At 47.9% G+C, this 25,159-nt stretch overlaps 1 protein-coding gene across 2 annotated transcripts in view; it reads right to left on the bottom strand.

Moving 5' to 3' along the window:
• The window catches only part of LOC142365626 (LHFPL tetraspan subfamily member 2 protein-like), an 87,090-nt gene that overhangs the window by 44,402 nt on the left and 17,529 nt on the right, over positions 1-25,159 (bottom strand). The window contains exons 1-2 of one of the 2 annotated variants that reach the window (XM_075446604.1): positions 22,904-22,992; positions 13,128-15,273 (exon numbers count right to left, since the gene is read on the bottom strand). In XM_075446604.1, the coding sequence (XP_075302719.1) occupies positions 13,361-14,644 (1,284 nt within the window). In that variant the 5' untranslated portion in view covers positions 14,645-15,273; positions 22,904-22,992 and the 3' untranslated portion in view covers positions 13,128-13,360. Of the gene's footprint in view, positions 1-13,127; positions 15,274-22,903; positions 23,633-25,159 lie in introns of those variants that run through there. The other variant, XM_075446605.1, reaches the window with a different exon arrangement.

Genomic DNA, 25,159 nt, shown 5'->3' with positions numbered 1-25,159 from the left:
TGACATATGTTATACCCTTCGACAACATAAGCTGTTACATTCCCTCTCTCAAATTTCATTGCAGCCAAAAACCGGATGTGTTTCTGTTCCTATTAAAGGAGCATGAACCGTGTTTCGGAAACAAACAAATTCATCAGATTAGCAATCATCTATTTTAGTCGTTGAAGGATCCACACAAATTTTTAAGCTATCAGTGGCCTTGCACGTCTTTGAATTGTTTTCGACTGAACCCCTCAATGTTGTCACAGATTCTGCATATGTTGTGAGTATTGTTCAACGCATTGCAGATGCAATTGCTATTGAAATTAGAAAATCGTGTACGTGTATATTTTATAATGCATATATAGTTACATACTACTTTACTAAAACCAATAACTGAAGAAAAAGTTGTAGCAGATAAATTTACAATGGCAGTAGTACTGCCACACAGTTTCAAGCAAGCCCGATTATCTCATGACTTCTTTCATCAAAATGCCTCTTCCTTGCATAAACAATTTGCTTTGCCCCAGGGGCAAGCCACAAAAAATGTTCATGCATGCCCTGATTGTCAATGTATTACACCCGTACCATCGTGTGCAGGAGTGAACCCTCGTGGTTTACGAGCTGATGAGTTGTGGCAAAGTGATGTTACACATATATCAACATTTGGTCGACTGCGTTGTGTACATGTTAGTGTGGATACTTTCTCAGGATTTCTGGTAGCCACGGCACATACGGGAGAAAAGGAACGTTTCACGGACAATTTCTGTTTTCCTACAGGACTGGAGTATACAACATGTTACAGGTATACCACATTCTTCTACTGCACAAGCCATTGTCGAAAGTGTCCACGGGACCCTCAAAGCTATGCTAAATAAACAAAAAAGGGGGAATCCTATGGGCAGTGTTACCCCACAGGAACAGTTAATGTACTTAATTTTTTAAATCGTTCTGATGATCAATTATTTACAACAGCGGCTGACCGTCAATTTGGGATGGTCCCTCCATTTGTGGTTCGACCAAAAGTATGGTATAAAGAATTTGGGGAATCACAATGGACAAGTCCTATAGAACTAATAACGTGGGGAAGAGGGTATGCGTGTGTTCTTCTTTCAACAGGCCCTCGATGGTTACCGGCAAAATATGTGAAGCTATATCATGAGCTGAAAGAACGTAACGCAGAATCCGATGCCAGAGGTGACCACGCTCACTCTCAGGGAGCAACCTCTGACGTGGAAGCAGAAGAGATCCGCTCTGGATGATCCTACTACACAGGGAACACTGAAAAAATTGCAGCAAACGCAAGTACTCTGATGACTGCAGTGGGTGCACCACCTGCACCAATTAATACATTCCTTGCATATTTGGCAATTATCTCCCACAACAGCTTTTGTATAACGAAGCAATCTTGGAGGACACGGTATACGCGATTTTAGAACTGCGTCTGCACAAGAGCAAAGGTCAACTAGCAGACACCGTGAGGAAAAGTATAAACCTTCACCTTAGGGCTCCTGACAACTGCCTAGAGGTGCCAATATGCATGTACAAAAGACATTAATATATATATATATATATAGAAAAAAAAAAAAGGGGGGGGAGAGAAATGGAGAATGATAAGTACTTTGCAGAAATGTAATGATTATGTATGTTAACATGGCATAAATATCTAGTAAGAGTGTCTTTTCGGTACACACATTTGGGTAAAACTATTCCCTGTGCGTTCAGTACTGCAGTAAAGAATGCCTGCTTTCTAGAACTCCAACATTAAGTTTTAGAAAGTGAACTATTTTGCTGCTTTCTAGTAATAGATTTTGGGTACCCAGGTAGGACGCTGCTCTTGAACTTCAATGGTCCGAGGGATTGCAGGACCTCCAGCCGGCACCGAGGGATTCTCGGGGAGAACCTCTGATCACTGGACCAAAAAGTTCTGAGCACGAACCATTAATAAGGCAAAGGCATTCTTCCAGTATTGTTTCTTGTTGCCTATTTGTTAGTCATAGTAAAAGCTTCACAGCATTGAGCTATATCCCTGACGAGAAGGGAAAGTGTCCTTTCTAATCCTGAATTGAAAAGAGAGTACTCTTCCTGAAACTGAGGCTTGGGAATTTGTCTGTTAAATGTTGAATATTATTGTAAGTCCTGTCTTTGCAATATTTGGATTTATGCTGAAAACTTGGTGTGCCTGTGTGTGTGTGTGTGGTCGCGACCATGAACGTGTGGTTTTATGTTACAGTGTTTGTATTTCTGTGATCTGATGGATTTATTTGGTTTCTGTGATCTAAAGGATTTGTCTGGACTAAGTAACTGTTTTGTGTCTTTTGGTTTGGTAAGTTCTGCAGGTATTGACTATTTCTGGTTTTTGACTTTAGATTGTTGTATTTGGACTCTGATTTATCAAAACTTCGGAAGCATTTGATGCAGCAGGGAATAGATGTGGTGATGTTTGCAGCTTTATGCTTTTATGTACATTAATTTTAGCCTATATAGTTAATGAGTCATAGTTCTAGGTACATTGATCTTAACCTAGGTAATTAATATCGATAGCCAATACTAAATGTTAGGGATGTTTGTGTATGTGATAAGTATACCTATAACCCAAGTGCAAATTTACTGAGCTCATATTATTGATACACTGCTATTTCGACGCCTGACGTGGTGAGATGCATTCCCTCCCATTGACAATAATGATATGTTGTGGTCAAGCGGTACTTTAGTCCCACCATCCACACAGGAAGAAAATAGGATACAAGTAAATCCAGCAAGAAAATTGAATGCAAGTAAATCAATCTACACCCATATGCTAGGTAACAGATGTACCATCAGTATATATCATTCTCAAGTTAATTTAATCTTTCTTTATATCCAGCAGGTTGTGGTATGCACTTCACATCTCTATGTCTTCAATTAGCATATGTGTTCTTATATCTGTTAGTATTGTAGTTTGTGTGGGCCTCTGAAAAAGTGGTAGCAAGCTGAAGACCAAAATTATGTCAGCTCTCATCATCATCAACAACCTCATCAACTATACCTGGCTTGCTCAAAAAAACAAAAAGGGGGAATTGTGGAGTCCTGGCTGGACGAGAGGGGACATAGTTTGGTGCTGTTGAGCAACCCAGGCTTGGTAACGGAGATAGACCTTGAAAGTAGCGAACACGGAACACTGCTACAGAAGTAGATTGGTGAACACGGAACGCTGGGCAGAGAAGCAAGCCAGTGTTACCACAAAAGTCTTGCAATCCCTGCTAGAAGATCAGAGTAGTCTACGACATGCAGTATTGCAAAATAGAGCCGCAATTGATTTTTTACTGCTGGCCCAGGGACATGGTTGTGAGGATTTTGAAGGCATGTGCTGTATGAACTTGTCCGATCATAGTAAGTCCATACACAAGCAATTATAATGGCTTGAACAGCACGCCAATCAAATACAACAAAGCCAGGGATTTTTTGATGGATTTCTCACCTCGCTCTTTGGTAATCTGCCTGCTTGGCTTAACGGTTTAATTATAGAAATTTTGCGCATATGTATCGTGTTACTTGCTGTTGGAATTATAATATGTATTTGCTTTAGCTGTCTTAAAAAGGCTCTCTCCAACATGACGAAGCATGCCTGGCTTGCTCAAAAAACAAGAAGGGGGAATTGTGGAGTCCTGGCTGGACGAGAGGGGACATAGTTTGGTGCGTTGAGCAACCCAGGTTCTGATCCGGAGGTGAGCCTTGGGAGCGGCGGACACGGAACCCTGCTGGGAAGGGAGAGCGACGAGCTTGGGACACTGGAGCAGGGGTAACATCACCATTTCCTGCCACACTGTCACTTCCTTCCTGCCACGTTGCTGTTTCCTGCCACAGTACTGTTTTCACATCGAGATGCAGCTCTGCACCAATCACAACGAGTTGCAGTAGTTTTGCCTATACATGGGTTGGGGATTTAACCATTCAGATGCTGTAATAGTTTTGCTATATAAACCTTGTTTTGCTGACTAATAAAGCTGTATGATCATACTCATATTGGGGTCACATCGTTACAACGGGTCCGTTACCCACGCCTACAGTAAGGAGCCTCCCAGATCAGAGACTCACAGAATCGCAGAATGGTAGGGGTTGGAAGGGACCTCTGTGGGTCATCTAGTCCAACCCCCCTGCCGAAGCAGGGTTACCTACAGTAGGCTGCACAGGACATTGTCCAGGCAGGTCTTGAATATCTCCAGAGAAGGAGACTCCACAACCTCCCTGGGCAGCCTGTTCCAGTGCTCCGTCACCCTCAGAGGGAAGAAGTTCTTCCTCATGTTCAGGCGGAACTTCCTGTGCCTCAGTTTGTGCCCATTGCCCCTTGTCCTATCACTGGGCACCACTGAAAAGAGTCTGGCCCCATCCTCCTGACACCCACCCTTCAGATATTTATAAGCATTTATAAGGCGCCCTCTCAGCCTTTTCTTCAGGCTAAACAAGAACAGCTCCCTCAGCCTTTCCTCATAGGAGAGATGCTCCAGTCCCCTCATCATCCTCGTAGCCCTCCGCTGGACTCTGTCCAGTAGCTCCTCATCTTTCTTGAACTGGGGAGCCCAGAACTGGACACAGTACTCCAGGTGGCGCCTCACTAGGGCAGAGTAGAGGGGAAGAAGAACCTCCCTCGACCTGCTGGCCACACTCCTCTTAATGCACCCCAGGATCCCATTGGCCTTCTTGGCAGCCAGGGCACACTGCTGGCTCATGGTCAACTTGTCATCCGCCAGCACTCCCAGGTCTCTCTCCACAGAGCTGCTCTCCAGCAGGTCCGCCCCAAGCCTGTACTGGTGCATGGGGTTGTTCCTCCCCAGGTGAGGGACCCTGCACTTGCCCTTGTTGAACTTCATCAGGCTCCTCTGCACCCAACTCTCCAGCCTGTCCAGGTCTCGCTGAACGGCAGCACAGCCTGCTGGTGTATCCACCACTCCTCACAGTTTGGTGTCATCCGCAAACTTGCTGAGGGTACATTCTAACTCTTCATCCAGGTCATTGATGAAGAAGTTGAACAAGACTGGGCCCAGTACTGACCCCTGGGGAACACCACTAGTTACAGGCCTCTAACTAGACTCAGTGCCGCTGATGACAACCCTCTGAGTTCTGCCATTCAGCCAGTTCTCAGTCCACCTCACTGATCACTCATCTAGACCATACTTCCTGAGCTTCCCTAGGAGGATATCATGGGAGACTGTGTCAAAAGCCTTCCTGAAGTCGAGGTAGACAACATCCACGGCTCTCCCCTCATGTACCCAGCCAGTCATGCCATTGTAGAAAGCTATCAGATTGGTCAGGCATGATTTCCCCTTGGTGAATCCATGCTGACTACTCCTGATAACCTTCTTTTCCTCCACTTGCTTGATGATGACCTCCAGGATAAGCTGCTCCATCACCTTTCCCGGGATGGAGGTGAGGCTGACCGGCCTGTGGTTCCCTGGGTCCTCCTTCTTGCCCTTTTTGAAGACTGGAGTGACATTGGCCTTTCTCCAGTCCTCGGGCACCTCTCCTGTCCTCCAGGACCTCTCAAAGATGATGGAGAGTGGCTCAGCAATGACATCTGCCAGCTCCCTCAGCACTCGTGGGTGCATTCCATCGGGGCCCATGGATTTGTGGGTGTCCAGATTGCTTAAGCGATCTCTCAAGCAGTCCTCCTCAACTAAGGTAAAGTCATCCTCTCTGTAGGCTTTCTCTCTTAACTCCAGGGCCTGGGATTCTTTAGGGCCTGCCTTGGCACTGAAGACTGAAGCAAAGAAGGCATTCAGTAGCTCTGCCTTCTCTGCATCCTCCGTCACCAGGACATCCACCTCGTTCAGCAGCGTCCCCACGTTGTCCCTAGACTTCCTTTTGCTGCTGATGTAGTTGAAGATGCTCTTCTTGTTGTCTTTGACATCCCTTGCCAGCTTCAGTTCCAGGAGGGCCTTAGCCTTCCTCATTGCATCCCTGCATGCTCTGACAATCAGGGGCGCAGGTGGTGTTTTCCTCCATCCCATCAGTGGCAGGGGACAGCACTGAAAGGGGCAGGAGAACTCACCTGGTTAACAGGTGGCTCAGGGACTGGTGCCATCGGTCAAATTTTGGCTTCTTTGATCGTGGGGAGGTGTACACAGCACCGAGCCTGCTGGCAACAGGTGGATCGCAGCTATCACAAAGGGGAAAAAGAATTCTTGGCCACGAGCTGGCGGGGCTCATTGAGAGGGCTTTAAACTAGGTTCGAAGGGGGAAGGGGATATTGCCCAGCTCACTAGGGATGAGCCCAGGCTTGGAGTGCCAAGGCCACGGGTGAGATTGACAGCCCAGCTCAAGTGTGTTTACACCAATGCACGTAGCATGGGCAATAAACAGGAGGAGCTGGAAGCCATTATACAGCAGGACGGCTACGACTTGGTTGCCATCACTGAAACATGGTGGGACAACTCGCATGACTGGCATGCTGTCATAGATGGCTACAGACTCTTTAGGAAAGACAGACCAACAAGGAGAGGAGGGGGAGTTGCTCTATATGTGAGGGAGCAAGTAGAATGCATTGAGCTTGGCCTGGGGGCAAATGAGGAACGAGTTGCGAGCTTGTGGGTTAGAATTAAGGGACAGGCTCATAAGGGTGACATTACGGTGGGTGTATACTACAGGCCACCTGACCAGGAGGAGGAGGTTGATGAGGCCTTCTACAGGCAGCTGCAAGCAGCCTCACAGTCACAGGCCCTGGTTCTCATGGGGGACTTCAACCACCCTGACATCAGCTGGGAAGACCATACAGCTAGGCAGGAGCAATCCAGGAGGTTCCTACAGAGCATCGATGATAACTTTCTGATGCAAGTGGTGGAGGAACCAACAAGGAAAGGCGCACTGCTGGACCTCGTGTTAACAAACAAGGAGGGACTGGTGGAGGATGTGAAGGTTGGAGGTGGACTCGGCTGCAGTGACCATGAAATGGTTGAGTTCAGGATCCTGCGTGGAGGAAGCAGGGCGATAAGCAGGATCAAAACCCTGGACCTCAGGAGGGCTGACTTTGCCCTCTTCAAGGAGCTACTGGGAGGAATCCCGTGGGCTAGGGCTCTCGAAGGCATGGGGGTCCATGAGTGCTGGTCGCTCTTTAAACAACACTTCTTCCATGCACAGGAGCAATGCATCCCCCTGAGAAAGAAATTTAGCAAAGGAGGCAGGAGACCTGCATGGTTAAACAAGGAGCTTCTAGCGGAGATCAGGCAGAAGAGAAAGCTCCATGGAATGTGGAAAGAGGGACTGGCCACATGGGAAGAGTACAGGAATGTGGTCAGAGCATGCAGGGATGCGACGAGGAAGGCCAAGGCTCACCTGGAATTGAAGCTGGCAAGGGATGTCAAAAACAACAAGAAGGGCTTCTTCAACTACATCAGCAGCAAAAGGAAGGCTAGGGACAATGTGGGGCCGCTGCTGAATGAGGCGGGTGTCCTGGTGACGGAGGATACAGAGATGGCAGAGCTACTGAATGCCTTCTTTGCTTCAGTCTTCAGTGCTAAGACTGGCCCTCAGGAATCCCAGGCCCCGGAGGTAAGACAAGAAGCCTACAAAGAGGACGACTTTCCCTTGGTCGAGGAGGACTGTGTGAGGGATCGCTTAAGTGATCTGGATGTCCACAAATCCATGGGCCCCGATGGAATGCATCCACGAGTGTTGAGGGAGCTGGCGGATGTCATTGCTGAGCCACTCTCCATCATCTTTGAGAGGTCCTGGAGGACAGGAGAGGTGCCCGAGGACTGGAGAAAGGCCAATGTCACTCCAATCTTCAAAAAGGGCAAGAAGGAGGACCCAGGGAACTACAGGCCGGTCAGCCTCACCTCCATCCCGGGAAAGGTGATGGAGCAGCTTATCCTGGAGGCCATCATGAAGCAAGTGGAGGAAAAGAAGGTTATCAGGAGTAGTCAGCATGGATTCACCAAAGGGAAATCATGCCTGACCATTCTGATAGCTTTCTACGATGACATGACTGGCTGGGTAGACGAAGGGAGAGCCGTGGATATTGTCTACCTCGACTTCAGGAAGGCTTTTGACACAGTCTCCCATGATATCCTCCTAGGGAAGCTCAGGAAGTGTGGGCTGGATGAGTGGTCGGTGAAGTGGATTGAGAACTGGCTGAATGGCAGAACTCAGAGGGTTGTCATCAGCGGCGCTGAGTCTAGTTGGAGGCTGGTGACAAGTGGTGTCCCCCAGGGGTCAGTACTGGGCCCAGTCTTGTTCAACTTCTTCATCAACGACCTGGATGAAGAGTTAGAATGTACCCTCAGCAAGTTTGCTGACGACACCAAACTGTGAGGTGTGGTAGATACACCGGAAGTCTGTGCTGCCATTCAGCGTGACCTGGATAGGCTGGAAAGCTGGGCAGAGAGGAACCTGATGAGGTTCAACAAGGGCAAGTGCAGGGTCCTGCACCTGGGGAGGAACAACCTCATGCACCAGTACAGGCTTGGGGTGGACCTACTGGAGAGCAGTTCTGCGGAGAGGGACCTGGGTGTCCTGGTGGACGACAGGTTAACCATGAGCCAGCAGTGTGCCCTGGCTGCCAAGAAGGCCAATGGGATCCTGGGGTGCATCAAGAAGAGTGTGGCCAGCAGGACGAGGGAGGTTCTCCTTCCCCTCTACACTGCCCTGGTGAGGCCTCATCTGGAGTACTGTGTCCAGTTCTGGGCTCCCCAGTTCAAGAAAGATGAAGAGCTACTGGAGAGAGTCCAGCGGAGGGCTACGAGGATGGTGAGGGGACTGGAGCATCTCCCCTACGAGGAGAGGCTGAGGGAACTGGGATTGTTCAGCCTGAAGAAGAGAAGGCTGAGAGGGGACCTTATAAATGCCTACAAATATCTGAAGGGTGGGTGTCAGGAGGATGGGGACAAGCTCTTTTCAGTGGTGCCCAGTGACAGGACAAGGGGCAATGGGCACAAACTGAGGCACAGGAAGTTCCGTCTGAACATGAGGAAGAACGTCTTCCCTCTGAGGGTGACGGAGCCCTGGAACAGGCTGCCCAGGGAGGTTGTGGAGTCTCCTTCTCTGGAGATATTCAAGACCCGCCTGGACGGGGTCCTGTGCAGCCTGCTGTAGGTGACCCTGCTTCGGCAGGGGGGTTGGACTAGATGACCCACAGAGGTCCCTTCCAACCCCTACTATTCTGTGATTCTGTGATTCTGACAACATTCCTGTACTCTTCCCAAGTGGCCTGTCCCTCTTTCCACATTCCATGGACCTTCCTCTTCCACCTGATCTCTGCTAGAAGCTCCTTGCTCATCCATGCGGGTCTCCTGCCTCCTTTGCTCGATTTCTTTCTCAGGGGGATGCACTGCTCCTGAGCATGGAGGAAGCGATGCCTAAGTAGCGACCAGCTCTCTTGGACCCTCCACCTTCTGGAGTTCTAAACCACGGGATTCCTCCAAGTAGCTCCTTGAAGAGGCCAAAGTTAGCCCTCCTGAAGTCCAAGGTTTTGATCCTGCTTATCGCCCTGCTTCCTCCACGCAGGATCCTGAACTCCACCATGTCGTGGTCACTGCAGCCAAGGTTGCCCCCAGCCTTCACATCCTCAACCAGTCCCTCTTTGTTTGTCAGGTCAAGCAGGTACAGCAGCACACTTCTTGTGTGCTCCTCCTCCACCTGTGTCAAAAAGTTATCATAGATGCTCTGCAGGAACCTCCTGGACTGTGCGTGCCTAGCTGTATGGTCTTCCCAGCTGATGTCAGGGTGGTTGAAGTCCCCCACCAGAACCAGGGCCTGTGACTGTGAGGCTGCTTGAAGTTGCCTGTAGAAGGCCTCATCAACTTCCTCCTCCTGGTCAGGTGGCCTGTAGTACACACCCACAATAACATCACCCATATGAGGCTGTCCCTTAATTCTAACCCATAAGCTCTGGACTCATTCTTCATCTGCCCCCAGGCAGAGCTCAGTGCATTCCATTTGCTCCCTCCCATACAGAGCAACTCCACCACCTCTCCTGGTTGGCCTGTCTTTGCTAAAGAGTCTGTAGCCACCCATGACAGCATGCCAGTCATGCGAGCTGTCCCACCACGTTTCTGTGATGGCGACCAAGTCATAGCTGTCCTGCTGTACAATGGCTTCCAGCTCCTCCTGTTTATTGCCCATGCTATATGCATTGGTGTAGATGCACTTGAGCTGGGCTGTCGATCTCACCTCCGACACTGGCATGCCACGCCTGGGCTCATCTCTAAGTGAGCTGGGCGATGTCCCCTTCCCCCTTCGAATCTAGTTTAAAGCCCTCTTGATGAGCCCTACAAGCTCATGGCCAAGAATTCTTTTTCCCCTTTGTGATAGCTGCGATCCACCTGTTGCCAGCAGGCTCGGTGCTGTGTATACCTCCCCATGATCAAAGAAGCCAAAATTTGACCGATGGCACCAGTCTCTGAGCCACCTGTTAATCAGGTGAGCTTTCCTGCCCCTTTCAGTGCTCTTCCCTGCCACTGATGGGATTGACGAAAACACCACCTGCACCCCTGATCCTTCAACCAATCGCCCTCAGTGGCCTGAAGTTCCTTTTGGTGGCCTTGGGACTTCTCTCGGCGGTCTCGTCACTGCCAACCTGCATTATCAAGAGGAGGTAATAATCAGCCATCAACAACACTCTGGAAAGACTTTAGATAACAGGAGCTATTTTATCTCCTTTTGTTAAACCTGCCTGGCAATACGGCCCTGCTCTGGCACGGAAAAGCAGGAATAAAGAAAACTGAATTCCCAAACTGAGCTGCCTTCCTAATATGCCAGGACTCCTTTCCCTCTGCTCTCACCAAAGCTTTCTCAGCTCCAGAATGAAAGACACTGCAGTCTGAAAATAAGTGGTAGAAAGTGTTGCTCTGTAACAAAGGAGTTGCAGGAGTTTAAACAAGAGCCATATTTTCTTCTTTTATAACTTTGTATTTCTAATTTTCTTCCACAAAAACAAAAAAAAAGCCTCTGTGGACCAGATATGTGAATGGCTCCTTCCTGTTGACCTAAATGAGAGTTTGTATGTTTCTCCAAGTGTCACAACAGAAGAGTTGTGGCTCTGCGTTCTGTAATTTCACCATAGGCAACATCCAGGTCACAACCAATGTTGCTAGATTGAAAAGATATATCCAGTATTTGTTATTGTTATTTCATTCTGAATTCCAGGAATAAAGTAACTTGTTGTATGTTTTAATTATAATAAGTCTCCACAGAAAAGATACAGAGATTTTAAATAAGATTAAGTCTGCAAGATCCTGAGTTCCTGTACATGACTCTAATGTGGGTGCATCTCATCTTTGAAAATGAGATGTTTGACATACTTGCAGATATTGGACTGATATAGACTGATAAATAAAATGATTTTGTGAATTCTTCTCCTACTCTTATTAAAAAAGCATCACTGTTCACATTTGAAAGAATGATCTTACACTTAAGATGATTAAGATTGGGAAGATCATGGAACAGATCCTCCTAGAAGCTATGCTAAGGCACATGGAGGACAGGGAGGTGATTCGAGACAGCCAGCATGGCTTCACCAAGGGCAAGTCCTGCCTGACCAACCTAGTGGCCTTCTGTGATGGTGTGACTGCATCAGTGGAAAAGGGAAGGGCTATGGATGTCATCTATCTGGAGTTCTGTAAGGCCTTTGGCACGGTCCCCCACAACATCCTTCTCTCTAAATTGGAGAAAGATTGATTTGGTGGGTGGACTGTTTGGTGGAAAAGGGATTGGTTGGATGGTCGCATCCAGAGGATAGTGGTCCAACGGCTCAGTGTCCAGATGCAGATCAGTGACAAGTGGTGTCCCTCAGGGGTCCGTATTGTTTAATCTCTTCATCAGTGAGTGCACCCTCAGGAAGTTTGCAGATGACACCAAGCTGAGTGGTACGGTTGACACGCCAGAAGTACAGGATGCTCAACATGACCCGGCAATGTGCGCTCGCAGCCCAGAAAGCCAACCGTATCCTGGGCTGCATCAAGAGAAGCATGGCCAGCAGGTCAAGGGAGGTGATTCTGCCCCTCTACTCTGCTCTGGTAAGACCCCACCTGGGGTATTGCATCCAGCTCTGGAGCCCTCAGTACAAGAAAGACATGGACCTTTTGAAGTGGGTCCAGAGGAGGGCCACAAAAATGATCTGAGGGCTGGAATACCTCTCCTATGAGGACAGGCAGAGAGAGTTGGGGCTGTTCAGTCTGGAGAAGAGAAGCCTGCAGGGAGACCTTATTGTGGCCTTCCAGTACCTGAAGGAGGCCTACAAGAAAGATGGAGAGGGACTTTTTACAGGGTCCTGTGGTGATAGGACAAGGGGTAAAGTCTTTAAACTAAAAGAGGGTAGATTTAGATTAGATATAGGGAAGAAATTCTTCACTACGAGGGTGTGAGGCCCTGGAACATGTTGCCCAGAGAGGTTGCAGATACCCCCTCCCTGGAAACATTCAAGGTCAGGTTGGACAGGGCTCTGAGCAACCTGATCTAGTTGAAGATGTCCCTGCTCATTGCAGGTGGGTAGACTAGGTGACCTTTAAAGGTCCCTTCCAAACCAAACTATTCTATGATTCTATGATTAAGGCTGGGTTGTATCTTGTTCTCCCATCAGGGCATTAGTCTAGCTATCATAATCCTTCTATGGATTAGCCATACCAGCAACTGTCCTTCTTGAACAAATTGCTTAAGTGTTTTCCAAAAGTCAAGAACTGAGAAAGTTTAAATTAACAGCTGTGGTAAGTCATAAGGAAAATACTTTCAACTAAGTAAGCAGATGCTTTAATGCTGCTGGCACAAAAGTAGCATTGGACCCCATAAAATTAATCTTGAGAAAATGAGTTGCTAACCACAAGACACCTGGCTGCAAATACTGGCAGGCATACTTCTCATAGTAACGGTTTCAGTAATGTGACCTTTCAATTGCCCAGTTTCATGCTGTGTCATTATTTATCTCAATTATAAGAAGGGAAGTGCTTCTATCCTCAGTACAGCTCCAAAAAAGACAGATTTATCCCTTAACATGTAAGAAATGCTTTGTCTATCATATTGTTCAATTCTTCAAGCCACAAGTCCCTTAATGTTGGCGTGGGTTACGGAAACGTTGTAACGATGTCACCCCAATATGAGTATGATCGTTCACCTTTATTAGTCAGCAAAAACAAGGTTTATATAGCAAAACTATTACAGCATCTGATTAGTCAGACCCCCAATCCATATATAGGCAAAGCTACTGCAACTCGTTGTGATTGGTGCAGAGCTGCATCTCGATGTGAAAACAGTGCTGTGGCAGGAAACAACAGCGTGGCAGGAAGGAAGTGACAGTGTGGCAGGAAATGGTGACGTTCCCCCTGCTCCAGTGTCCCGAGCTTGTCGCTCTCCCTTCCCAGCAGGGTTCCGTGTCCGCCGCTCCCAAGGCTCACCTCCGGATCGGAACCTGGGTTGCTCAACGCACCAAGCTATGTCCCCTCTCGTCCAGCCAGGACTCCACAATCCCCCCTTCTTGTTTTTGAGCAAGCCAGGCATGCTTCGTCATGTTGGAGAGAGCCTTTTTAAGACAGCTAAAGCAAATACATATTATAATTCCAACAGCAAGTAACACGATACTTATACGCAAAATTTCTATAATTAAACTGTTAAACCAAGCGGGCAGATTACCAAAGAGCGAGGTGAGAAATCCATCAAAAAATCCCTGGCTTTGTTGTATTTGATTGGCGTGCTGTTCGAGCCATTGTAATTGCTTGTGTATGGACTTACTATGATCGGACAAGTTCATACAGCACATGCCTTCAAAATCCTCACAACCATGTCCCTGGGCCAGCAGTAAAAAATCAATTGCGGCTCTATTTTGCAATACCGCATGTCGTAGACTACTCTGATCTTCTAGCAGGGATTGCAAGACTTTTGTGGTAACACTGGCTTGCTTCTCTGCCCAGCATGTCAATTTCCCTAGCTGGTTTAACGCTGCGCCGGTGGCAGCACCGGGCACCAGTAATGCCATAAATACTCGCTCGGTGGTACTTGGGAGAGTGATTCGATCATCGCAGTCAGGAGGAAGACCCGTAACACCTCGTTTGGGACGAGTTGTTACCTTCTTCCACCACTGTCGATCTGGAGCTAGCAATGTCAGCTGACCTAAGTAACACGGGCCGCCATAGACGTTACGAGGGATTCCTTGCCATGCCCTGTCGCCACAGATTAAAAACACGTCAGGAGGCAAGGCTTTAGGCGTAGCATTATTCCACAAGGGAGAATCACCTTCCATCCTGTAGGCGCCCAGACTTTGGGGGCTTCTTTTGTTCGTATCATTGGTGCCACAGAAGGTGACAGCTCTAGAGTGGCCCTGATAGTCATAATAAGAAGCAATTGGAGTGACATTGGTCCACCCTGACCGGTTGAAGAAATGGCGATGGTTAGGCCTAGCAATAGCAGGCCCTGCAAATAGAAAACAAGTTTGAGTCCAGTTTTTGGTCGTGTTACCAATCCTCATCGACCCTAGCAAGTTCAACTCTTGAGGATCCCAGGGCAATGTGCGATTCAGACCTTGTATGAGTTTGGCACTGCAATTACTCACTTGAATCTCCTTTGTACATCTGCCTGCACTATAATTAGCAAAATGAGTAACACTGTAACTAGGTACTCCTATTAGACAGGTGCAAAAAGGTTCTGTTGCGGAAGCAAGAGACAAACAAAATGCTGATTGGCCCGTTTGTTCGCCCAGGTAACCCATAGATTTTGTCGGGGCTCAATGCGGTAAAGGTTTTCTTCGCCTACTATAATCTGACAACATGTAAAGAGTGCGGCTAACAGGGTAACCACTCGTTTTCCTGCCATTCCCTTCAAAACTGATGTAAGCATCGCACTCTCATCTTTCCCCCTCCGCTTTGGGGACGGTCCAAACAGCGGGCACTAACTTACTTTGGCTATATTAAAAGAACTACTTACCCATATGGTTTTAGCTCTCTGGTTTGCTAACCTTACCCACTTCAAGCGGCTACAGAGATAAGCATCGCTTCCTTCTGTCTTGAGCTTTGTAACAATTAAAGCGCGAGCTACGCTGTGCCCTATTAAAGGCACTGATCACACCGATGCTTCGCAAACGGTATTCGCCGCCGCCGCTATGGTTAGCAAGTGTAACAATGACATAAAACCCGAGGCTTACAGATCTTACAAAACATCACAGGTGGTATCGGTGACAAGTACCTCCTGGTAACCACTCATATACTCTTCCCTCTATTCAGGTTATTTCTACTTGATTGCTCTGCTCGTGAGAGTCTGCTTGTTGCTCTTCGGCTAACTTGTCTTGCTGATTCAAAGCAGGCTTCACGGCTCGGCTAGGCACCCAGACTGGACCGCGATCTGTGGAAACACACATATAACCTCGACCGTTAAATATCACTGGTACGGGTCCAGCCCACTCTCCAGTAGTCGGGTCTCTATAGATCACTTTAAACCGCGGTAAAGTCGTTGCACTATTGAATTTTAAGTTCTGGTGATGCACCACAACAGGCGGTGCCTCCTGATCACCCATAAGGCACAAATAGTTTAAAGTAAAAAGAACTCGATGCAACCTTGATTGCGCTTCTGTTTCAACTCCTCGCTGTTTATCTAAGTAGTCTTTCAGCACGCGATGAGTGCGCTCTATGAGGCCTTGCCCTGTCGGAGAATGCGCAATTCCCGTGGTGTGCTTAATTCCCCACGTCAACAAGAATGATCTCAGCTTTTGACTGACATAGGCAGGTCCGTTATTGGTCTTAATTTCTTCAGGGACCCCCAGTACTGCAAAACACGAAAGCAGATGTTTACAAACATGTTGCGCTTTCTCCCCAGGTAAAGCAGTGGCCCATATCATTTTTGAAAAGGTGTCTATTGTGACATGCACGTACTTCAGCCGCCCAAATTCGGAGAAGTGCGTGACGTCCATCTGCCACAGCGCAAGTGCCTGCAGCCCTTTTGGATTGACCCCTTGGCCTATACCTGGTCCTTGGTTTCCACACTTAGGACAGGCCTGTACAATATAACGAGCCTCATTCTCTGTCAGTCCAAATTGCCTTCGCAGACCTCTTGCATTTTGGTGAAAATTCTCATGACTCTGTCTGGCCTGCTGAAACTTGTCTACTGGAGGCATAGGGCATGCGGGACTGACTAAGTTGTCAGCAATCTGATTGCCGTGCCCTAGTCCCAGATCCCATTGGTGGCTACGTACATGAATGACGCAACAAGGTACGGGCCGTTGAGACAGTACGGTCCGCAACTGGATAAACAGCTTGCCTAATCTAGGATTGACTGCCTCCCTAAGCAAGGCATCCGGTATTCGAGGCACTATCCCGGCTACATAAAGGGAGTCAGTTACAACATTTAAAGGCTCATTTAACCAATTAGTTAAAGCCCAGACTATGGCAGTCAGCTCTAAAATTTGTAGCGAATCTCCATCCTGTCCTTGTATCATATGATGACACCACTGGCCCCCTTCTTGCCAAACACAAACTGCCTTACGCAGCCTCCTGCCTGCATCTGTATACACTGTGATTCCTTCGGCCAGTGGCTTCTCCTGAACTCTGGACTTCTCAAGCCATAGATTACGCTTCAAGAACTACCACAATCTCCCTTGCGGCTGTCGGGAATGTATCCTCCCACCATAGCCTAACAGAGCTTCCTGTATGGGTAGAGCATGCCTCAACCACCATTCCAAATCTGCTGCTTTGACCGGTATACTGATGTCCTGCGGCTCTTCCCCTGATATTTCCACTATCCTCGTCCTACCTTTTCTGATTAGCTCTCCCACAGCTTCTGATCGTGTCTGTGTACTAGTATTTGGCTGCACACTTAAAAACACCCATTCTAGTATGTAAAATGGATCATCGCCCCTAATAGGCTTGTCAGTGGCAAAATCAGGACTATTCAACGATGCTGTACAGGAATGAGTCTCCCCCTTCTTGTTTTGCCACTGACAAACAAGGGCATATGGTGACTCGGCAGGGTTACAAATAAGCAAGGAAACAGGTAGGGTTAGCAATCGCCTAGCAGTCCAGGTTGTTTGAAGCTTCTGTACGATGTGTTGCAAAGCTGCTTGCTGCGTCTGTGATAGGGTGACTGCTGTGCTGGGATGTGAGCCACGTAGTAGTAATGTCAATGGTGCAATGTCAGCATTGGAAATACCAGCACAGTTGCGCACCCACTGGATATCCCCAAGTAAAGTCTGTACATCAGTCAATGTGCGCAAATTTGTTGCTAACTCCACCTTTTGTGGTTGGATCTTAGCATCAGAGATGCGCCTCCCCAAATACTTCCATGGTGCAGATCGCTGAACCTTTTCCGGGGCAATAACAAGGCCCTTGCTGGCTAAAACAGTACTCAGCTGTGTCAAGGAATCATCATTGAACGCTTCCTGTTGACAGCAGAGGATGTCATCCATATAATGATAAATGATTGTATTCGGCCATTGCTCCCTGAGTGGAGCTAAGGCCCAAGCCACATAAAGTTGACACAGCGTGGGTGAGTTTCTCATGCCTTGTGGCAAGAGAACCCACTCATATCGCTCTGAAGGTGCTGCTTTGTTGGTTACCGGTATCGAAAAGGCAAACCGTTGAGTGTCTCGCGGATGTAAAGGTATAGTGAAAAAACAGTCTTTTAAGTCAACAATGATTACGTGCCAACCCAACGGTAGCATAGCAGGTGATGGCATTCCAGGTTGTACGGCTCCCATGGGTTGCATCTGCTCATTAATCTTACGTAGGTCGTGTAAGAGGCGCCATTTGCCGCTCTTTTTTGGAATGATGAAAATGGGGGTATTCCATGGGCTGACTGAAGGCTTGATGTGGCCTGCAGCGAGTTGTTCTGCTACCAATTGCCTTGTTATTTGCAGTTGCTCTTCTGCCATGGGCCACTGGTCAACCCACACGGGTTCATTAGAAAGCCAGGTTAGCGGTGGGTTGGGCGACTGCTCGCCAGTGCCCATAACTAAAAAGGGGTAGTAGTTAGTACAACTCCAATTTGACTCAAAACGTCGCGCCCAATTAGGGCTGAAAGAGTTTCGGGCAGCTGCATGACATAGACCTCTAAACTGACCTCCTGCCCTTCAGGAAAGGTTATTTGCACAGGGTATTGGCTCATCATGGGAGCGGAGTGTCCCCCCACACCTGCGATAGCCGTTGTGGGAACACTTAGTGGCCACTCCTCCGGCCAAACACCCGTACTTATGATTGTGATGTCAGCTCTGGTGTCTAGCATGGCATAGATTTGTACTGATGCATTTTTCTGACTCAACACAACGCGCATATTAGGCCGATGGTCCTACTTCGTAGTAAAACAAACTGCAGGGTCTGTGGAATCAAGACTTCGGTTTTCACGGGAAGTCTTTGCTAAAGAATGGTCAATTGAGCTGCCTGTCACCAGAACCTGTGCTATCTTACTGCCTTTTGGAACAAACAAAGGAGGACAAAGAGTATGGACCATAATATGAATCTGGTCCACATAGTTTGCATCGATAACCTTAGGAACAATTAGCAGTCCCTTAACGCCGGCAGAAGAACGTCCCACTAAAAGTCCTTTCATTCTGCCGTTTGAATTAATCCTTGGCCCGACCGCATTGCTAGGGATCTCATGTACGGTCGTGTCGTTAAGGACAACGTCTATTGTGGTTTCCAAGTCGATTCCCAAGCTGCCTCTGGTTGCGGCTTGAGGCTGTTGTGAAAAACTTGCTTTGCTCAGAGGATTCATTTGTTTCCACACGTGGTCTCTGTCCGCGCTCCTCCTCTCGTTTCCCGAACATACTTTTGTGGCATGGGTATCCTTTTGACATTTCTCACACCAGACGGCGCCACGGCAGCAACGTCTGACGTGCCCCTTTTCCCCACACCGATAGCAAATACGGCGGACTGACGATTGCACCTGCAGAGTACTGTTTTGTTGCACTGCAGCTGCAAGCGGCTGGACAACTTCTCTGACCGCGCCTTGCACGGCAGCAGTGACCGTCGCCTGTTGCTTTTGTTCTCCAGCCCTCTCGACCCTGGACACCATGTCTTCAACTCCTGCCCCTCTTCCGGAAGGCAGCCGCTCCTCCCCTCTTCCGGAAGGCAGTCGTACTTCCGCGCCCGACTCCTCCCCTCTCCCCGGGGGTGGTCATACTACCGCGTCCGGCTCGCATTTCGAGTTGATCTCTCTAGCGGCAACTTTTGGTGGGCCACCCCCCTCTGTGCCGAGACCGGAACTGCACTCCGCACTCGCTCGAATTTCGGCAATTGTGTTACAAGTGATCCCAGTCATCCCTCTAACGGCAGGTAGCCCGAAAACCTGTGATAATGTCCCAGGCTTAGGCGCGTGATCTTTCCCGGGCTCCGGAGCTAGCATCTGAGCTGCAGCACACGCCACCTCTCGTTCAGCTTTCATGGCTTTTAAGGTCTGTAATACTGTTCAGCAGAGCTCGCAGACGGCTTTTATCTCCTTTTCCTCCTTTTCCTCCCTGGTTATTGTCCTTTCCCACATTGTCTCTCCTAACTCTTGCCATTCCGAGACAGAAAACAGTAGTGGGGTATCCGCAAAGTGACCCCATCGTTGCCCCAGTTTAATCAACTTCATGAGTTGGTTTGCCGTTGCGTCTATTCCTCTCTTAGAGAGAATACCGACGAGCAACGTTGCCGCAGCATCCACCTCCATGCCTGCGACCACGGCCTCCACGTTAAAATTTAGCTGCGCCAGGCAGCCCCAGTGTGGCTCGAAAATTTCTGGGAGTCGGCCGTCCGTGTCTGCCCTGTGCGTTCGCACCCAGGCAGGACCCTCCCAGCCGTTACTCCCACACCCCCTCTCTAGCTGCTCACCGCAGACCGAGGCACTCCTGCAGGGGGAAACCGTCCATCCTCTGCTACCAAATGTTGGCGTGGGTTACGGATCCATTGTAACGATGTGACCCCAATATGAGTATGATCGTTCACCTTTATTAGTCAGCAAAAACAAGGTTTATATAGCAAAACTATTACAGCATCTGATTAGTCAGACCCCCAATCCATATATAGGCAAAACTACTGCAACTCGTTGTGATTGGTGCAGAGCTGCATCTCGATGTGAAAACAGTGCTGTGGCAGGAAACAACAGCGTGGCAGGAAGGAAGTGACAGTGTGGCAGGAAACGGTGACGTTCCCCCTGCTCCAGTGTCCCGAGCTCGTCGCTCTCCCTTCCCAGCAGGGTTCCGTGTCCGCCGCTCCCAAGGCTCACCTCCGGATCGGAACCTGGTTTGCTCAACGCACCAAGCTATGTCCCCTCTCGTCCAGCCAGGACTCCACACCTTTACAGGTATATCTGGTTTGATAGGGGTTGGATTAGATGACCTTTAAAGGTCCCTTCCAAGTCAAACTGTTCTATTACAGGCTGGGAGATGAAAGGATCGAGAGCAGTCCTGCTGAGAGGGACTTGGGGGTACTGATAGACGAAAGGCTGGGCATGAGCCACCAATGTGTGCTGGCAGCCCAGAGCGCCAACCGTGTCCTGGGCTGCATCAAGAGAACAATGGCCAGCAGGTCGAGAGAGGTGATTCTGCCCCTCTACTCTGCTCTGGTGAGACCTCACCTGGAGTACTGCATCCAGCTCTGGAGCCCTCAGCACAAGAAGGACATGGACCTGTTGGAGCGGGTCCAAAGGAGGGCTACAAAAATGATCCAAGGGCTGGAGCACCTCTCCTATGAGGACAGGCTGAGAGAGTTGGGCTTGTTCAGCCTGGAGAAGAGAAGGCTGCGGGGAGACCTTATTGCAGCCTTTCAGTACTTAAAGGGAGCCTATAGGAAAGATGGGGACAATCTTTTTAGTAGAGACAGCAGTGACAGGACGAGGGGTAATGGTTTTAAACTAAAACAGGGTAGCTTTAGGCTGGATATAAGGAAGAAATTCTTTACAATGAGGGTGGTGAAACACTGGAACGGGTTGCCCAGAGAGGTAGTGGAGGCCCCATCCCTGGAAACATTCAAGACCAGGTTGGACAGGGCTCTGAGCAACCTGATCTAGTTAGTGGTGTCCCTGCTCGCTCCGGGGGGGGGGGGTTGGACTAGATGACCTCTAGGGGTCCCTTCCAACCCAAAACTTTCTATGATTCTATGATTCTATGATAATAAAATATAAAACTGCCTTTGCACATATTTTTTCACAAATACATGGTCTCCAGAATAGTTTTCTAGGAAAAAAGAATCTACTTCCTGCTAATCTTGATGTTCAACTAGATATTTTGAGATGGTATCAGAGTGGTAAGTAAAGTTATCTTTTCAATCAACTCAAGTCTGATGTGCCAAATATCTGCTTATGCTGCTAACCAATCTTTCCCATACAAATACAGTTCCAACAGAAAAGAAGTAGTATCATCTCTTGAAAATCAGGTTTCATGAATTATTTCTGAAGTATGGGGTAAGAAAGCAAGGAGATAAAACCTTCTCCTGGCTCTAATCTGTACTGCAGAGCTGCTTACTTGTTGCACTGGTGCTGGTAAATCCTGTACAACAGGAATGACTACAGCAAAAGCTGTAACTTTTATCTAAAGGATAAATCAGATAATTTTTATCTAAAGGATAAAGCAGATAAATAAGATAATTAATCTGCTAATTGCATGCCTCATCTGAACAGAAGCATCTTGAGCCAACTTAGGGATCTACTTCTGCCCCAGAAGCATGAATCTTTCATTGTGGGTGATGCAAAATGAGCAGCATGCTTTTATACTGAAATTGCATGAAACGGAGGATGGTGAGAGTCACTGTGCTAGTGCTTTAGGAGCCGGCGTCAGCCAGTCCCTGGCCCGTATCGCTGACTCCAGAGGGCTGCAGTGGGCACCAAGTTCAGTTTTTGCCTGCTTCCCCACATGTATTTAGGATAAGATTAATTTAGGCATCAACTAAGCAAATGAAACCAATCAGCTTCATAAAGGTTTGAACACCTACTGTTACACCTCCTGTCTAGGTACGGCCACCGCAGACGTGTTTGGTTACCTCAGTAGAGGTGAGGATGGGGGAAGCCATATTCTCATTTTGAGCAAACAAGTTAAAGCTCCTAATTTTTATTGTAATGAAATCATTTTATGAATTGAAAACATCTGCTGAAGAGCATCACCAAGAGGGAAAGAGGAGGTGGCCCTGTTCATTCCTTCCCTCCTCACAGGTCTCTGAGGGCTGCCAGAGGTAAGGCAGAAGAACACTCTCCTCCTCCAGATGACCACAATCACATAGCACAAAAGACAAAAACTCACGTATGGGACAGGTTTTCCCCATGGCTCACTGGTGAGTAAAGCAAGCCAAATACTGCTCTGACTAGGGCTGTCCAGTGTTGGTTTACGTAAAAGTCATTTAATCTGCATAAAATCCACAGGTTTAAGCAGAAACACTAAATCTCTAGAACCAATTCACCTTTTCAGGCCAACCACAGCTGAGACTCACCAGGCTGTGAAACTGCAGCTGAACAATAAGCTGGCTAAAGGCAGGGTTTATTGTAAGGTATGGCATGTCAAGCTCACAGCCTTGAAGAAGGCTGCTTAGCATGAAACTGCGAGTGTGCAACTCTGCAGGCTGTTCTTATACCTGGGGTGGTATTTGCTCTCACCACAGTCATGAAATGTCTGAGACACTGAGTGAACTGCTTTCAGTCCATGGAAAAATTACTAAAGTAGCGAGCGGGAGATAGACTGCCTTAACAAGAGCATTAACTTTGCTCTCCGCTGGTAACAAAGGAGAGAAGTTTTTGTTACTGAAAGAAATTCAAACAGAGGGGAAAAAAATAAACAACAAACAAAAGCAACACTGGTCAGTTCATTTTAGCACACACCAGGCTGCATTCCTGCTGCCAATGTCAATGTATTACATGCTGTGTAGATATAAATTTCAGCTGTATTTGAATAAACACCAACATATAGAACCACTTTGGGTCTGCCTAACACAGTCTGTAGACTGGACAGAATCACTATGTTTCTTCAGCTGAATGGCACAAAATTTAAAATCCTTAGTTGCTCTCAAAGTACACGTACCTGCAATCCCTTGTAGCAGCCCACAGGCATTAAAAATGCTTTTCTTCATAATACTCTGCACACACGTAGTAATGACAGACACAAATGCCATGGTGCAGAGAATCATGATTCCCAAGGCTGGGAAAATAGCGGTTGCCTGCCAGAACCCACTGGCAATCTCACTGAAGTTTTCTGCATAAGGACCACAAAGTGTGTCTCGTCTTGAAAGCTGCATGTGGGAGATTCTTGTACAGCGCCCATAGATGCCCAGCATTGGATGGTAAGGCTCCTGTGACCCCCCCGTTCTGTTGTCCATCTCCTTGGAGCTCAATGGCTTCGCTTTACCAATCAGCCAGTCTGTACTCACGAAAGCAATAAGCTCTGTGAAAGCCACAATACTCAAGAGAGTCCATAGCATTGACCGACATGTTACAATGACATGACACATATTGATGTCCAGTGCTCATGATCAGTGCAGCTGACAGTCTTAAAATCCAAGCACGAAGGGGGAAAAATTCAATTAAGAAAGAAAAAAGAACCCAAGGAGAAATTTCTCAGGAGAAAAAGTGAATGGCCCCAAGTTTTGCAAGCAGTACAGTAATTTGTTCTTTCTGTTTAGTTCCTCCTTTTTTCTTTCTGGGATGCTGATCTCTGAAGTACGTTTTTCTTTCTTAACATTCGTACTGGCACATAATGCTGCAGGCTGGCGGGGGAGGCCACAAGGACTGCCCACTGTTTGATATCACATATCTACAAGAAAAAAAAGAAACAACACATCAGCAGTGAAAAAAAGTTTTCATTTCCATCCCCACAACAAGCCAAGATCTCGCACAGATCCACATCAACATGCGACAGCTCTAACGAGAATCTGTCAAACAGAGCCTGCTAGAAACCTCCTGAGTTCATCCCAAGGGAGCAATTAATCTCCCTCTTCCTGGCAGTACTTACAGTATCTGTTCTGCCCCAACCAATTGTGGGTGTTTGTCAAGTGCTTTGCAAGCAAAGGTCTCAGTAACACTCAGCGATCCCACCCACTTCTACCACCACACCCCCTGTCATCTTCCTCTGGTCAAAATTACCAAGTTTGCTGGCAGTTACCCAGCAAAATGTTCATACATATTTAAGCAGTTTCACAGATGTGCAGATCAGTGGGCTTGCTGCCCTGCCTTCAGTTTGGGGAGGCAGCACTGCATGCCTTCAGAAAGGAAGCCAGGCACAGCTCCATATGCCACAGACACCTGGATGCGAGGGGCAACAAAGGAACTGCCTTCCAACCCGCAGTGCAAGGAGCTCCTGCAACCTTCTGGGCTTCTCCTGACTGCAGCTGACTCAGCCTCAGCCTCGAGAGGAGGTAACCAGGATTACAGCTTGGGACAGCCCACTCCGCAACATGGTGACACAATCCATCCTTTTAAAGCCTAGGTTTTGTAGAACCGGTGCTTCCTCAGGTTTTGCAGAACCAGTGGTTCCCTGGGTTCTGTAGCCAGCTTTACACCAGCGGTTCAGAAAAACGATCCACCTACAGGTATGTCACATCTTGTCTTGAAATGATGCTGAAACCAGCAGCCTTCAGGTGACCTATGCCACTGTAAATAGGAATCTGTGGAAAAACTTCCTGGTCACTGCCAAGCAGCCAAGAGTCCTAGTAAAAGGACTTGCCAGTCACCCATGAGTTTCCTCACTCCTCTCAATCCTCTGCTTCCACTGCCCTCTGCAAGCTGGGATCACAGTAAAATATTCCCTAGGGCTTTCCTCAAGCCTTTATGCTGCCTTTGAACAGTAGCTGATTACATTCCCAGAGTTACACTTATCTTAGTACAAGAGGCAATCAGAGATCGCTATACTTCTAAAGCGTATCCAAATATCGGCCTTAAAATAACAAACAGGTCATCACACACAGCTCTGTTCTTGAAATGAAACCATGTCACTCAGAAGTGGGAGGGGGAGCAGGAAAATGCCCTCATGTTATCCCTTCGGGAGGCTTTCCTCCCAAAAAAAGATACCAACATTCAACTGGAGGCAAGAGTCGAGAACCATATCTGGACATCACCGCTGCACTGCTGCCAAACACAAAGGGGTCAGCAGATGCCAAAAAACCAGACATCCTTGTTTGTGTCTTGGGATTTTTGGTTGTGGAGCTGGTATTTAATTTATTAGGAGTTTTGAGCCCAGTGGTTGAATCCTAGTCCCACTGAATGGAAAATAAAAAGCACACCCACATCTTCAAACATTCAGAATCATCATCCAGCAATTTCTACTCTCTCCCATATTAGTTGT

This window comes from Opisthocomus hoazin, chromosome W (assembly GCF_030867145.1).
Source record: "Opisthocomus hoazin isolate bOpiHoa1 chromosome W, bOpiHoa1.hap1, whole genome shotgun sequence".
In the NCBI taxonomy this organism is placed as follows: Eukaryota; Metazoa; Chordata; class Aves; order Opisthocomiformes; family Opisthocomidae; genus Opisthocomus; species Opisthocomus hoazin.
This window is presented reverse-complemented; position numbering and strand designations above follow the sequence as displayed.